The sequence below is a fragment of the Sphaeramia orbicularis genome, chromosome 21 (assembly GCF_902148855.1).
Source record: "Sphaeramia orbicularis chromosome 21, fSphaOr1.1, whole genome shotgun sequence".
Taxonomy (NCBI): Eukaryota; Metazoa; Chordata; class Actinopteri; order Kurtiformes; family Apogonidae; genus Sphaeramia; species Sphaeramia orbicularis.
The window spans coordinates 41,131,346-41,148,470 of NC_043977.1; the positions used below are offsets into that span (position 1 = coordinate 41,131,346).

General features: G+C 37.6%; 1 protein-coding gene across 1 annotated transcript in view; it reads left to right on the forward strand.

The window, feature by feature from the left end:
- Positions 1–4,185: 4,185 nt before the first annotated feature.
- The window catches only part of wars2 (tryptophanyl tRNA synthetase 2, mitochondrial), a 43,013-nt gene continuing 30,073 nt past the window's right edge, over positions 4,186–17,125 (forward strand). Inside the window, exon 1 of the mRNA XM_030125842.1 lies at positions 4,186–4,290. Coding sequence (XP_029981702.1) covers positions 4,186–4,290 — 105 coding nt within the window. The remainder of the gene's footprint in view (positions 4,291–17,125) is intronic.

A 17,125-nucleotide genomic window follows, 5' to 3' on the forward strand; every position in this document is an offset into this window, starting at 1 on the left:
TGTCTACTGTGAAAAAAGGCACAAGCAGGTCGACATAATGCAAATCATTAAATATGAGGATTGCCATGTTTCACAGTTAAAGTTAGGTCGTACTATTACTACAATACTAAACAGTTTAATTATGTTTTGTTACAGTTCTAGTAAGGTCCAGTGCAGAAGATTTAAGGATATTGAATCATTCTACTCATAGTTCCATTTTAATTTGTCTATAATCATGTGAACACAAGGTTGTTTTAAGGTTTTTAGTGGCCACTGTCAGGGAGGATGAGGTTGGTGTTCAGTTGGTTGCGATCTGTAACATCACCACCAGATGTCTCTAAATATTATACATTAAATCTTTAAGTTAGTGGCTACATTTAGAGTTTTTGCCCTTATTCCAGAAAAGACAGTTGTTCTAAATTGTTGACAGTGAAATGAATACCCCGGTAATATTTCTGTTTACACACATGCATACCATAATCTCCCTCTGTCGACTCTTCATCCACCTTGAAAAATATTTTATTTTATTTTATTTTATTTTTTAATACCCCAGTAATGCAACTTGATCTCTAGTTGTAGAGGACATACAGTTTGTTTATGAAAATATATAAACCCCACTCAAATCCAAAGAATGCCCAGAAAAACCTGCATAATTCTGGGATATCACACGTCTTAAATGAAAAAAATGGAACAATAGTGTGTATAACTGTACCAACTTGTCTGTGTGGACAGATGGACAACTTTATGAAGGTACGAAAAGGTATAGAAGGGACTCGAAGATGACAAAAATGTCAGAAAATTAAGGAGAGGAAGCATGAAAATAGGAGAATAACTGAGAGAAAAGCTATGAGGACTAAGAGGAAGATTAAGAGATGATGATAAAACTGAGCATTAAGGTGTAAATGAGGGATTAATGGTGCTGGCGAGTGGGTGCAGGAGTGGTAGATGAAGGTGCAGAGAGCCTGATGAGGATGAAAAATGAAGGACCCAGATGGGAAAAGGAGAGGGGCTTTGTGATGAAAGCACAGCGTCTTCACTCATCACCTGAATGGCCTCTCACCCTTTTCTGCTGCTCAGTTTCTGTTTCTTCTGCTCTGCTTCCAACTGAGTGATGGACAGATTTAACGTTTTAATTCCCAGTAAGATGAAGGCAGAAAAAAAGCACCCGTGCTTTCTTCCTAAAAAAGGTGTCTGGCTGTTAATATAGTGTATATTAATATGAGCATGTTCTACGTTACACCGACAGAGCTGAGTCAGACACTACTCTCCTCATGACATCTGATGTTAAATCTCTGGTCAGATTGAACTTTTGACAAATGAAGTCAAAGTCATAAATACAGACGAATGTTTAAATGCATACACTCAGTTTTATGGATAATCAGACAAACAATGGATGTTAAAATTCAGATGTTTTGTAAATAGATTTGATTTATATCGTTTATATTCTATTATAGTTTATCTTTTATACCACTTATTAATTGTTATTCTTGTTTTGTTTTTTGTTTTTTTTACCTCTTTTTTATTGCATGGAATTTAGTAGCAAGGTAAGAGAGAAACAGTGTGTCAGTTCTTTGTATGTCCTATAATTTCCTTGCACAACCTGTATAATGACAATAAAGCCTATTCTATTCTATTCTATTCTGTGCATCTAGTGAATTGACAACAAAATCTTTGATTCAATCTTGAAATGTTGAAATGTTTGTAGGTAAAGTAGTTTTAGTTTTAATGAGCCCCAGTGAATTTTAATTAAAATGTATAAAAGTCTTTTTTTATTCAACACAGTATTATTACACTGATTAATATACTGTGCTTTTCTACTTATGTATGTGTATATATGTATATACATATATACTATAGAGTTGTATTACTACTATTGTTATTATTTTTTGTTGTATTTGTTTTTGTCTTTATGCATGCACATTTTTCTTGCACTTTATCCTGTTGCTGCCTTAACTAGTAAAGTTCCCCGTTGTGGGATCAATAAAGTTTCATCTAATCTAATCTCTATCTATTGTGCTTTTGCTACCAATAGCTGGCACAAACAAATATCTACTAATGGAGCCAAGGGTTTACATTAATATGAACAAATTAGAAGATGCAGGAAACCAGAAGTGTTGTGCCCTTGTGCGAGGATCCAAGGTCTCAGGAGGCTGAATTGAGATTCTTTGGCCCGCTAATCTTTGAACGTGTCGGTAAACTGTGACTGTTACTATTTCATGACAATACTGGTCATTGGTGGGTTTACATATGCTGTTATACTTTTTGTTTTGCAGAGCACTTTGCTCATCTTAAACTGTGCTCCAGACACAAACTTTAAGTTGCACACTTTGCTTTTAAGTGCAATGCCAGATGCTTAGACCCAAGGCAGTTTTGAAGTTTTCAGTCTGTACCATATTGACCCCATTGTGCCTCAGTGCCACGTATTACCACCATATTTTATCAAGGGACTCAAAGAAATATAAAGCAGAAGAAACCTATTTTGCTTGATTGAAGGAGGGGAATTTCTCTAATATAAAAAACAAAAGTGAAGGAAGCAGAGGTAAGGTAGAGAGAAGATGAAGAGAAGAGGGACCAACCTCTACTGGGTGGCCAGGAAACAGGAGCTGAAAACATACATATATGCACACACACACACACACACACACACACACACACACACACACACACACACACCAAAAAGAATACAAATCCATCTCCCACTGACCAGATCTCCCATCGCCCAACCATGAGAGAACATACCCGTTAAATCTGACGCACCAAAGAGCTCAGCCTCAGTGCCTCGGGAAATAATAATGAATATGGAATGATAGTCTGTATTTTGTGTTACAAATGCAACCAGATGCAAAAGGTGGAGGGAAAAAAATCAGTAGCAGATGTTGGTAACTTCCAAAAATGAGAAGTCCTAGAGACTCTGAGCAGGGAGTGTGCCCTGCAAACATATTGTAACCCAAGCCAGGCTGTAGTATAATCACTTATAGTACATATACATCGGCAGTTTGTAATGACTATGGAGTAGAAGAGTTCTGCAGCTGTTCTCTGGGAAGGCTCGGTTGTTAAGGAAGCGGCCAAACCAGACACAACACCATCCAATTAACATAGAGACCTTAGTCAATGAGGAAACCGCACATGTCTGACACATTTCTATAGCTGCGTGTGGTGGAGGGAGAGTGTGTAATTGCATATCTTCCTCCTCCATATAGGCTTCGCATGCTTATAAGATACATCATGCAGCTGGTGCACATTTTAGCAGAGAGAATGAGAGACAATGTGTTGTTTTCAGCTTGTACACCCAGTATTTCTGACAATGGACTGCAGATGAAATAAAACAACAGTTTGTAACATTCTTGTGTAATTTTTACCTGTTTATCTGAAATATGTAATGGTATCATGCAAATATGTCTCATACCAGGGCATTGTTACAGTTGAGACTGAGCAAATTGGTGTTTGTATTACTTATGCGCACCTGTTTGAAGGAAAGAACAGTCATAGCAATACCTTTGAATCTCATATTTGTTAAATATTATGTGCTATTGTGACTAATTGTGTAAGAATTGTGGCTTGATATTTGAAGAATAAGAGAAAGATTTGTGTATGAGTTTTCATAATAATGAAATATTATTAACCTTATAATATATCTGTTCTATATTGATTTCAACATAGAATTTAATGTTGTAATAATTATGGCTTGCTGTCTGGTAATATTCAAATCCTGTTTCATAATTACAAGATACAGTGTGTCTGACATAAATGTTAAGTTTTGATTTTGACAAAATGATGACATCATTATATGCTATGAATTCCTTATTATTAAATATTATTGACATATAAGTGATAATTAAAATAAATCTTCTCATTCCTATTTAATTAAAATCATTAATAAACGGTTTCATTACAATGTGAGTCATAATTATTACTTGTTAAAATTCAAGAGTTAGTAAATTATGATTATTAGAAGATTATTATTATAACAAAGTATATCACGGTGGGAACAGAACATAATTAAATTTTAAACCACTTTTGTAAGAGAATGTTTTCTGTCATGTCTGGGATGATATCTTGAAATATTGGTTGTGATCCTATAAATGAGAGAAGAAGAAGAAGAAGAAGAAGAAAATGTCTTGAATGGTTTTCTTCCTTTCTCATTGCACTTCGCTGCTGTACTGTTTGACCTTTCAAAGCCACCGTAGTTTGGAGGCATAATCCAAGATGGCGCTGCCCATGCGGAACATCATGAACCGTCTCCTCAGATTCATACAAAAGTTTAATTCTCCTAGAAGGTTACTCTGTGTCGCAGCCTCTTCGGAAAACAAGGTAAATGTTTCCGACACATTGGGACTTTGGTGTTTAGTCTGAGTACATGTTGACAGACTGTCAGGTTTGGTTTGTACTGGTGTCATTTCTACTGGCAGTGTCCTTCTGTTTATCTCCACCGGTTTTATCTTTAATTTTAACTATTCTAAGTTATAAAGCTGTGTTCATTATGAGATCTTTGGTTTGGGTTTCATGTGATTTAGGGCTGTTTGTATTTGTCTCATTGTGAAAAGCGTCGAAGATGAGAATAGATGGTTTCCTTTTCAGGCTGTGATCAAGTATCACACACACTAGTTTAGGTGGTTTGTTCAATTTACACAGGTTATTTTACCCGCAGAATACTCATGCATCCTGTATTTATTAATCTCAGTTTGTGCCTCTCATGTTGCATACAGTGTTGGGGACTAGTGAAGTACACTACACACAGTACATGTAATCCAATGACACTGACAGGACATTTTCACATTCATCTGTTTCTCTGTGCTCACCAAAGTCTTACTTTAACAAAAACAGATCAATATCTAAACATAAATTGGAACATATGTATTTTGACACGAGTGGCGGGTAAGTAAGTGCATGTAATTAAACCAATATGTTGTCTACATTTTGCAAAAGTTTGTTGGTCGTGCAATTTATATTTGCATAGTTATTAACATGTGGTTAAATTACTTTTTACAGTTGTCCTCAGTGTAGTTCGTAGGTTGTAATACCCTAGGGCTGTGAAATACTGGAAACAAATCACATTTCAATGTATTTTACTCAACTGGGAGGATACAATATAGATATTCAGATTCAGATATTTTTTATTTATGCACAGAGAAAGAAAAATTAAAATATTATAATTCATATATTCATAAAAACTGAAGTGGATTTTTAAAGACCAATACAGTTACATTTGTTTGGAAAAGAAAAAGTCATTAGCTGATTAATTGGCTGATATTACATGCCAGTGTGTAAAGAAGAAAAAAAAAAAAATAACACTGAACATCTGTCAGACTAGTGAATCATCAAATCTGGAATTGAAAATTAAAATAATTGTCAAAAAAAAAAAAAAAAGTACAAGGTGTGTTTTTTGAGGTGCTAGTCATTAATACCATATGAGAAATCTCTTATTAGCCATTGCAACGAAGTTCTTCTGATGCCCATACTATATGTAAATCATTGTAAATCATTGCATTAGTGCTGATTAAGTAGTGAAAATGATGGATCGTTTGGGATACACCTAATATTAAGTGACAATATGGCTGATAAACCTCGCCTTTTCTATCAAATAAATCTTCATTATAAACATATATGTATATTAAAAAATACTCATCAAACTATCTTTGAACAGTCAATTAATTTGGGATAATTCAGTCATGCAAATTTATCAAAGAACTTTTAAAATACCACATTGACCAACATCAGCCAATATATCAGCTGATACCTATGTTCAGCTGGTATTAATACATCCTATTAATCTAACCATCTGGAGAAAAAATAATCCCATGTTTCATTTTGGGTGACTCAAAAGTGTTGCCTTTTATGGCTTCAGTGATTGTGGTTTTTTTTTTTTTTTTGTTTGTTTGTTTTTTTCTGAGCTCATTCAAGAGGTTTTAGAGATTCCAGTTACGTGTAGAGATGAATGTATCGTCTGAACTTGGGTATAAGCTGATGTATCGGTCATTTTATTGTATGAATTGTCGTTAGAGGGAGAATAGTGTTGTAGCTGCGCGGTTACTGTTGTTATTTAATAATGACTAAAATCAGCCATTGTGTCAGCTGATGTATTAGCCTCATTTGGTGACCTGACATCACTTTCACACCACTGTGGAACAGAAAATTTTTCCAAGCTTTTGTGTGGTTTCACTGCGTAGAGCAGTAGTCACATCTGAGAAAATTGTAACAGCATTTGGTAATTAGTCACTCTTGTATAAAAGAAACATTTATGATTAGTTTTGATTTTCTACAGCCTGTAAATAGATGCCAAAGAAGTTGGTAGAATCTGTGTTTTTTTTCTGCACCACTTGAATCATTATATGATGAAACATACATATAACTTTGGCCTAGTGGTGCCAAGAAAACTATCAAACCCTGCAGCTTTACATCAACGTTATTTGAGATTTTGTCAAAAAATTACTTGAAGCCCAAAGTGATGTCTTCAGAATATTTGCTTTTATCAGTCATTAGCCCAAAGATGTTTCATTTAGAACAGAGAGACATTGTCAATTGGGACTGTTCTGGGAATTGACTGTCGAAGTATTTTAAGCACAAAGTATTTGTCTAATTTTCTGTCCTTTTTAAAGTCTATCAAATCTATGAAACAGCTTTAGAATTTGGAGTTTTACAAAAGATCTTTTTTCTTTTTTTTTTAATTTTTTTTTTTTTACAAAATGATTAATTTATCAGAGCAAAAGTAATATTTAGTTGTAGCCCTAATTCTAAAACAAATTAATCTGAACAAATATGATCCTTGGTCTCATTTGGACAAAGGCCAGATCCTGGTTTGGTATGTTACAATGAAAATCCTATTTATGACATGTACCAAACACAGGGAAGTCTTTTGAAGCTCCAGAAGGAAGCTTTGGGTATGTTCAGCAGCTGCTTTTAGTTTGACAGCCGAAAATGTTTAAAACTCAACAGTGAGTGTCAGCTCTGGTGTCAAAGAGAGACTTTTTTTCTTTAAAGAAAAAGTTGAAAGCAAACATGGTTACACCCTGTCCCTAAGGGAAAGGCATTCTGGGAAACAGAGGAAATCACAAACTGAAGGTCGAATAGCAAAGGCACGTGGAAGAAAAATGGTTTACCATGAAATTAAATTAGAACATGTCAACACAGAAAATAGTGTTAAAGTAACCTTTTTAAATCTCAATCCATGTTTAGATATACTGTATGTGTAGTTTAATTACTTGTGTTGGCTTCAGCTTTACTAAGCTATAAAATGTATTTAGAATTACGTTTTCATGCTTTTTTTAATTGCTTTAAGGGTCCAGCTTGAGTTTAAATCAGACTTTGTGAATAAATCTTCCATGAGTGCCTCCTTCTAATCTGCACGATCCTTAATGGTTGTCTTTTATATGCAACTGCACCTTTTTTCCTCGTCTGCCTTCAGTTTATTCGACTGGTTTCCTGTCCTAGTCTGGCATGTGACATCACCTCCTCAGTAGCACTACCTTTTTGCCACAGTGCATTTAAGAAACGTACTATAACTCAGCTTAGAGTTCCCTATTATTGCACAGCTGCCTTGCAGAGGCAAATGGGGTGTTAAGGCAAACAACGAGTCCCATGGCACACGTAAGAATAACTAGTGCTTTTCAGTACAACAACGATGCTAATTATTGTGCTGTTCTTGCATTACGGCGCAGTTAAAACCCTCGTCCATCTGCTCAAAGCCCCGTTGCAGGTTGATGTATGAGCTGAAATACAGTATGCACGTTCACCGCCACCCCGTCTGTATTTTGTTAAGCCCAGGTCTCTGGAGAGGCGGGAGAGGTGTGCGACGAGAGTGGAGGAAGGGGGTGGAAGTGGGGGACTCGAAAAGCATCGCAGCAGTGCTTCATTACCAGCAATAACATCAGAAATGAAGTGTTGGCTTTCATTTGTTTTAATTTTCTCCAAATGTGGACGGCTGAGTGCAAACACCAGTATGCTCACAAAGCCCTGAGGTGTGATGTACGTCAAACAAGACACTTTTTTTGAGGTTTGTCTGCACTGGAAAATGTGTGTTTGAAAAGTCACTGAACCTCAACGGACTGATGCAAAGAAGAAGTTAGACCTTTGTCAGACGCTCTGAGGTTTGACAGAAATGTTGTGAGATAGCCGACAGTACTGTGCTTCTCCAAATGAGGTTTGTTACAGATAATGGTGGTCATTACTGTCCACTTTTATCAGAACGTAAGGGGACAGCACTTGTATAGGCAAAAGATGGAAGGTGATGCATTTATACTACAGATCAAACATCTTATTTATTTAATTTACTGTAAAAACTATGGATGGGGATGAGTATTGTATCAATGGTGGCACCATTATTGTCAGTATTTTGTAGCCTCATTTATATTAAAGCTTTTGTATTAAATACTCAGTAGAGCTTGAGTCATGTGTTTGCGTGATTGAAGATTGTTTAACAGAATGTTTCTGTAGACTTTCTGCCAGAAAGTCTGTATTGCATATTGGCGATATGGGTTTTGAAGCAAAACAGGGAAGAGCTGATGTTGGATTGCGGGGATGAAGGATCCAGGATTTACTGATTGTCTTTGTCTAAATATCTGTTCAGCTGTACAAATTTAGATTTCTTTATTATAAATTCCTGCAATGTATGAAAATTATTAATAATTAGTCAAATTAACAGTTACTTCCTGTCATCTGAATGCAGGGTCTGAAATGATCTTAAATGCAATTTTTGTCATCCTGTAAATGTTTTAGCTCACCTGTGCAAATGAGTTAAATTCTCTACCATTTGTACAGATTTGATTTAATCTTATTGATCAAAATTGCTTATGTTCTTTCTCAGGTGAATATCGATACTCTCCAAAACAACTATAAATTCTTTCACTGCACATGTCATCACATGCATCCATTAACCCATAAGGACCCAGTGTGACATTTGTGGCAGTGCCCAAATTAATTCTTCTCTATAATTAACTGTCTTTAAGTGATTTATTACCATTTATTGTAATATTATCTTCTGTATTTTGTTTTTTCAGTGAAAATCTGATATTTTTCTACATTTAATTTGCTAATCATGTAGATGTTCATTAAAGCCCAGAGTAAAGTTGAGGTTTCTTATATCAAAAACAGAGAAAACGGAAGAAAAATATTTTTTTCAACTAAAATCTGTCATTAACTGAACATAAACCCAGTGTCTTCATTCACTGTCATTGATCCAACTCCATGTGTTTGACTGGTGAGTCAATGTTGTAGAAGATGACAGTGTTTCCACAGTAACTACAGAGCCTCTGAACGTCCAAATGGGTCATATCTGATGACCATGAAAAGATGACAAACTACATTTTACACCACTTATTTACATGTATTGATAGGATTAGTGGATCAACGGGTATTAAACAGTTTATATCAGTAGGTGATTTTAGTAGATGGTGGATGTTTGGGTCTTTATGGGTTAAACTGTCATTTACTCTATGACAGGTAGTCTACTGTGTTTCTATAGTAGCTCAATTTCCATTTTATAGCCGGTGATATCCAGTGTTAAGGTGCATTACTGTTTTCAACTATATTTGAATGTAGACCATAGTTATCCCCTTAACTGAAAAGTCCAGAATGAACAAAACAAGCAATGACTGCTGGATTTTTGCAGCTGCCATAGGTGATCATTTGGATGTATTCAGCTGGTTGAAATCATAGCTTCACCACTAAATGTCAATAAATATGACACACTGACCCCCTCTGTTAATCTGTTCATTACTAGAAATGTGTGTTTTCCTCTTGTTTTGTCAGTTGATGCCACTGCTTACTGTAACTGACTGTTCCCATGGTGCATGTGGTGTAAGTTTATATTTTTTCCATCCAGTCTAATTGTGTTAAACAGATGTCGTGTCACAACCTGTTGATCTCCAGCCACACTGGGTTCTATGACAAAAGAAGCAAAATTATATAGACACTGACCGACATAAGTTGTGGTTGAGCAGACAGACTAGGACACGCAGGAAACATGAAGATGAATTCATTATTATTCAAGTAGAATGAGCTGATGCAAATGTAGTCTGACCTTGTTTGTGTGGCTGTTGTTCGTTGGGCGAGTATTTTGTATTTTCTTGTCATTTATTCATTATGCCACCAGTGTGTTAAAGCCTTTTGCATAGGGTTCACCAATGATAAAAAAGGCTCCGCTCCAAGGTTATCGTTAACGAAAACTAACGAAATGACGAAAACTAGAATTGGAAAAGACATTTTCGTTAACTGAAATAAATAAAAACTGTAATTAAAAGAAAAAAAACTAACTGACTGAAACTGTATTGTCTGCTTACAAAACTAACTAAAACATATAAAAATTATGGATAAAATTCCCTTCGTTTTTGTCTTTGTCAATGTTGGATCGATACCAAATCTATTTATTTCGCCTGAGCAATTTTAGCTGATGGCACCATACAGCACTTCAAGGTCCGTCACTTCTCGTCACTTGTTTAGAGTTGTCTTCTCGTCCCCACTCTACCTGCAACATGGAGACTAAAATTGGGAGAAAGTAGCAGAGTCCTTTTTGGGATTTATGTGAATACAATGGCAAAAATATGAAAAAAAATAAAACCAAACTAAAACTAAGCATTTACACGAAAACAAAAACTAATAAAAACTAGCAAACCTGCTCTAAAAACTAATTAAAACTAACTAAATTAGAGAAAAAAAGGCAAAACTAAATAAAACTAAACTATAATGAAAGATCCAAAACTATTCTAACCTTGCTCCACTCCTCTTTATAAGGCCACTCCAGGATATAAATGCTTCATCCTTGACCTATGTTCTACTCTTCCACTGAGTTTCATGAAAATCAGTGGTGTAATTATTGCTTAATCCTGCTGTTGAACAAACAGAAACAGGAATGATCACAAAACCTCTGTCCTAAAGGCAATGAGTGATATACACATCTATTTTACCCAGTTATCCATTTGAGCCTTGTAGTGTTTGACTGAGCCTCCAGCCTCATGTCAGCTGTAAATGCGGCGCTCCCGGGCCAGCCGTCCCTCGCCTGTGGTCCCCTTATTGGCTGATATCAGTCATGTCAGCCCCGGGCTTCAGGAAAGAGGAAGTGACTTCTAATTTGCTTCTCTGTTTTCCTCGGCTCCAAATTCACTTACTCGGGTGTCAGCTAAAACCATTAGAACGGCTGCCGCGCCACATGGGAGAGGCCGGCGAGAGCGAGGAAACATGGCCTCCCCTTTGAGGATGTTCATTAACTGCCCTATTTATTTTCAACTGTCAGAAAAGCCTGCTAATTCTCAGCAGTCCCCTCTGTGTAATTGGGTCTGTCGTAGTCATTCTGCAGCCAGGGCCCATTTCTTCAAACTATCCCATATGTCAACATATTCCAGTTTTTTAGAAATTCATATCTACCTAAGTCGAATTACTGAATCTCTCAGCCGTGCACCCACTGTGTTACCAGGGGAATGTTACTATTTCTCTCATGTTTAAGTTTAGTTCAGTACCTTTTTGGTTAGAGTCTGACATTTTCAATTAAACCATATGTATGTGGGTATCTGGTGTCATACTTTTGAGCTGCAGTCAGCAATCACTGCTTGCAGCAAGAACAGACTGGAGTTTTTAGAGAAGCTGCAGGAGGATGTTTACCCTGAGTGTTACCATAATTATATATTGATAAATTTATGAAGTGTGTGCTGGTTATTTTTCGCTTTGCTGTTACTTTTATGTCTTTTTCAGATATTATTAGCTCCTCTGTCAGTCATTTATTTCCTGCATTTGAAGTTAAATTAAACATCTCCATTGTCAACACAAGGAAGTGGTTTCATGGAAACATAAGAAACATTTTGGAAAGAGCCGCAGCATGGAAACAAGTAGCTCTGGCATGAATGTGTTTACCTAAGAGTGAAAAAGTCATATTTAAATAAAGCTGGTGTGGGCTTTTCTTGCTACGTGCAGCTGGTCTACATGTGATCTTGGATATACTGTAGGCAAACTAGCGTGACAGTTTGTGTCAGTGAATTGTCAAACAGATTATAAACTGATCAAGCAGATACAATGCAATGGTGTTAAAGTGTGCTTTTGCCAAGTCGTTAAAACGAGCAGTATCGCTGTAGTTTTCCCTAAGGTTTATCATAAAGCAGCAAAAGTGAAAATCTGTGAAAAATGATGCAGAACATTAATGGAAAAGAGTAAAAAATAGATGGTACATTGTGCCAAAAGGCACCTCCCCTCAGTTATTTCCAGGCAAACACTTCATAACTGCAGTGATCTCGGCACAGAGGTCATCAGTGAAATGGGAAGTGGTTTTTCCTTTAAGACGGCGTCCAAAAAGTTTGCAGAGTTGAAAAACTGCATCACATATTTCTTAAATGGTGGGTACTTTTTAATGAGAGTGGGGCAGCTAATGTCTAATATACTGTATTTATACCAATAGCATGTTTGCAGTTCACTTATTTAAGCAAATTTCACAGGTAATTGAAAAATAACCAATAATCTGATGACTTATCTCAAAACGGCATTTAACTGACCTTATTGGATCAACCCTTACTTATACCATCAAATATCTGTACAGTATAGCGTGTTTATAAACTATAGATTACATATCTGGTAATTAGCTGTCATTACAGCTGCTGTGTACATTTTAGCGTCCACCATTTATTCTTAGATCCCCCAGAAGATTTCTTTTTGATACTACATCAGTTTATATTTTTCTCATGTATGTTCCAAATAGTTTAGTGAAATCAAGTGAAGTTGGTGTTTTTTTTGCGCCATCAGTTGTCACTGTTTGTCACTTCTCATAATCCACAAAGTCTTTAAAGTTTAGCTTTCTAATGAGCCACACTACAGTTTCCTGTCAGGAGCCGGCGCTGCTCCTCATGGTTATCTCCCCCTCGTCTGTATTCGAGCCTGGATCCTTCAGAAGCCGCAGCCTGTTAGAGCCGGAGGCCGGGGCTGCCTCCCCTGCACGGTTATTTTTGGAGCACCGTCATGCCCTGTCTGCGGGGAGTGCTGTTTTTGAAGGGCCTCCAGTCCCATTAATCAGCCCAGGGACCCCACGGCGCGAGCGGGCCCCGAGCCCTGGCGGCCACACTGCAGCGTTCTGTTCCTGTACCCCCGCTCTCTGCACAGTGTGAAGCTCAGAGGAACCTCATCAATCTCACCTGTCCCACACGTCAACCGCAGATTTAATCAAACGCTCCTTTTGGGCCTTCCCCTTCACTCCCCCTCCAGGGAGGAAAAAAAGAAAAAACCTGCCCTAGTCTTCACTGGGTTTTCTTTAAATTTTTTAATTTTTTACCACATTGCCTTTTCCATCAGCCTCTGTCCTCTTTTTCCGTGTTCTGTTTTATCCACCAGTACATCTCTCAGATTTTGTGTTCTTGTAAGTTTTCTCTGTGGTTACATGCACTTTGTTTCAAGCTGAGGTATATTCCCACACTGACAAGCAGTAACACACATGCTATTTTTTTTTTCTTTTTTTTTTTTCTTTTTTTTTTTTGGAGAATGGGCGTGAGGTGGAGATGTCAGGGGTAAAACAGTAACCTCCATTTCCTGTTCAATACCTCACTGAGGTACAGCCCTGCTGGTTGCCTGCGTTAACAGGTCCCAAAGTGAGAGATAGACGGAGAGGACGAAAGACACAGAGAAGGGGGGGGAGGTGTGTGAAGGTGCATTTCAGCATGATGCCGGTGTTAATGGGGTGCATGGGGCGCCTACGACAGAAGAAGAACACTGGATCCTGTGTGTTGGATGCCCAGCGGGGTATCCGGGTGGCAGCGTCAGGAAAGTCCTCCATCCGTAGGCTTGACTTGGTGCAGAGTTGGTGAGCTCTGGGGCTCTTCTCAGAGTCCACAAAGAACTGATGGTAATTCACAGCGGGTCGAGCTGCGGCGCTCCCTGAGGTGGTTTTGAGATGTGTTGAAATTGGCGCGTTGAAATAGCAGCGACTGTCGGCCCTGCTCATCAGCCCCTCGGTGAGAGACATGTCAGTGGGCCACTCCAGGACTCCCAGGCTCTGATATGATGTATGAGTCCTGTAAAGCAGCCCAGAACAGATCTGAGAAGAGAAATGCACTGTTTTGCAAGTCTTTGCTTAACCAAAACCATGGCTGCGTGATTAATAACACTGACTGGAGAAAGGCGGTCAACCCAGACACGCTAGAAACTGTTAAACAACCATAATGGAACATCAGCAGTTTATTTTAACAAGTTATTGAATTCACAGAGGCAACAAATTAATTGCTTTAACACAAATGTGCCTCGTCTGTACATTATATGATGTCCTTTGGACGTCGGTATGAAAATGGGAAAAACTAAAATCACATATCCTGATTTCACTGTTTACTTATATTTGAGTATTATTCTCCCATTTATTTAGAACCACTTTTCCCCTTCAAATATAAAAAAGTATTTTTTAAAACATGAAAGTATAGAAAAGGCTTTTAATTATAGTTACAAACAAACTGAATAGATTCTTTAAATGTGAATATGTTTGAATGTTCATTTCCAAACCAACATTTAATACTCTAACAGTAAAATGTTCTGAACTGCAGCAGAAATCAAAATGAATCCAGGCAAAAGTAAATATGGAATAACATGAAGGTTAAACTGTAGCAATAAAATAAGGTTTATGTCATAAATAAAACACTGCCTATCATCTCATGTGGAAGACTGCACAGCATTGACCAGATGTCAACAAATATTGATATAGAGGGAGTTGTAACAGCGAAATAAACAATGGAGCACGAAATGAAACTTTACCCAGTCTGGATAATTCAGAGAAGAGAATTCTCCTAACAAGGTTCTGAAGGTCTGAACAATACATTAAGAGCTACAGGGTGTCCCAAAAAATGTATACACACTTTAAATAATTGTAAAGTAGGTGTTTATTAAAATTCATTTAATTTTCAAAATGTAATAGAATTTACAAACATAATTTTATTGTTTTGTCACCGCCTGTTCTCAAAGTGACGTCTGTTCTGGTCCAGACACTGCTGACAACACCAAGCAATGGAATCACACACATCACGAAACAATTCCCTTATTTGCGTGCATTCATGTTCAGTGGCTGCTCTCAATTCAGGTCACCTTTCTTCAAAGTTTAATCTGGCTGCCATCATTAATTCCAATGGGTTTAATCTGCAAAGAAAAAACAAACAATTAAGTTATCAACTGCTAAAGTGTGTATACATTTTTTGGGACACCCTGTATTTAATACTACTGTTTTAATACTATAGTGGCATGACAAGTTGTAATCTGATTTGCCACCAAATGTGAAATTTTCAAAGAATAAGTAGACACACAGATGTATAATCACTACGCACCTGCACATGCCAGTTTTTTTTTTAATTTAATTGACCTGTTGTGTTTGCGTAAAAACACCTTTTTCTGTAAGGATTTCATTTTGATTGCTTCAGTGTGTCTATCATTTGTCATCCATATTGTACAAGTACAGCTGTTCCAAGGTTCTCGAAATCTTTGGAAAAGAGCAAAATGTTTCCATAAAGTCCTGGAAGTCAATTTACTCTGGAATTGTGGGAAACCTTCTATTGTTCCCAAAAGAAGAGGAAAGGGTTTTTGTCCCGTGGTGGCTTTTGTTTTCCATTTAATAATCTGCTGCTGTGTCGGATCTGTTGTTGATGGGCTGTCCGATCGTTTTCTTTCCACCAGTGTTGACCTTTGATTGAGCTGAGCTGAGCTGTCAAATCCAAACCGACACACACCTTCGCTGTTTCACCGATGTTGATGTAGGCATAGACTACGACATGTGCGGACATATGTCTCTGTTTGCACATGACCTCTGTCCCTGAGGACATTACCACACACATACACACAGAGACAAATGAACACATATTCCCGGAAAGGTACTGCGAGTGTGAAAACATGGCCTTAAAGTGTGTGTAACCTTCAAACTGTTGGCGTTAATGTCACACACACATGGTGCGTAATGTATTCAGCATATGGCAGGCATGGATGAATAAAGCTTTCGTCACCTTAGCGACGATGTAGTACGACAGCGCCGTGGCTGTCAGCGTAAAATATGAGGAGAGAACAAGCAGAGTCCGCTGCGTGTCATCATCAGACGTCCAAACACTGTGAGACAAAGACAGGAAGTGGGTAAAGTCAGAAGACAATAGGGGAAGGCAGACGATGTTGGCCTTTGTGGCTTTACTGTTTTCAGTGCAATCTGATGATCTGCATACTCCAATATTGGCCTCTAAAAACTTTTAACAGGAACAAAAAAAAAAAAAATTTCCATGTCATAAAACTGTTGGAATGGACTGTGTGGCTGTGAAGCATGTGGGTGTGAACCAGTCAGTGATGCCACAGCAGGTGTTTATCAGCCGTCATACTCGTAGATATCACATTCAGTTTGCGTCTTTGCAGCAGTCATATCGGTGTAGGGTTCTGACCACCTGACACTACTAATGGAAATAATGCCCAAACCAAGTGGAAAACAAAAAGCAGACTGTCCATATCACAAGTAATTTTTTAAGTATTTTACTCTCATGAACATACATTTGACATATCATTAATTTACTTATTCATTCTTTTTCTGATCCCCTTAATTGTTGTGTGGGTGATGGGGGTGCTGGAGCCTTATCACACTTGCTGACTTGTTGTCAGGTAATCTCCGTTCTGACATACAGACCTGATCAAAATCTTAAGACCAGTTGAAAAATAGCTAGAATTTACCTTTTGCACATTTGGATCTTAATGAGGTTTTAAGTAGAGCTACAATATACAAAAGCAAGAAGGGGGAGTGAGACAAAAAGCACTTTGAAAAAGTAATTTATTGAAAACAACAAGTAAACTGAAATAGGCTGTTTATCAGCTGATCAAAAGTTTAAGACCACAGGCTATAAAAGCCAAAATCTGCTCAAAATTCTCATTTTCTGTCGGGCATTCACACGGTCATGCCCTCCTGATGGCTAAAGCTAAGAAGCTTTCTCTTCTTGAACATGGTCGGATCATCGAGCTGCATAAGCAAGGCCTCTCGCAGCGTGCCATTGCTGCTGAGGTTGGACGCAGTAAGACAGTCATTCTAAATTTTTTGACAGATCCTGAGCATTATGGAACCAAAAAGTCAAGTGGTAGACCCAAAAAAATTACACCTGCGCTGAGCCGGAGGATCCGATTGACTGTCCGTCAAGACACAGGGCGGTCCTCGACCCAAATTAAGGCCCTTACTGGTGCCGACTGC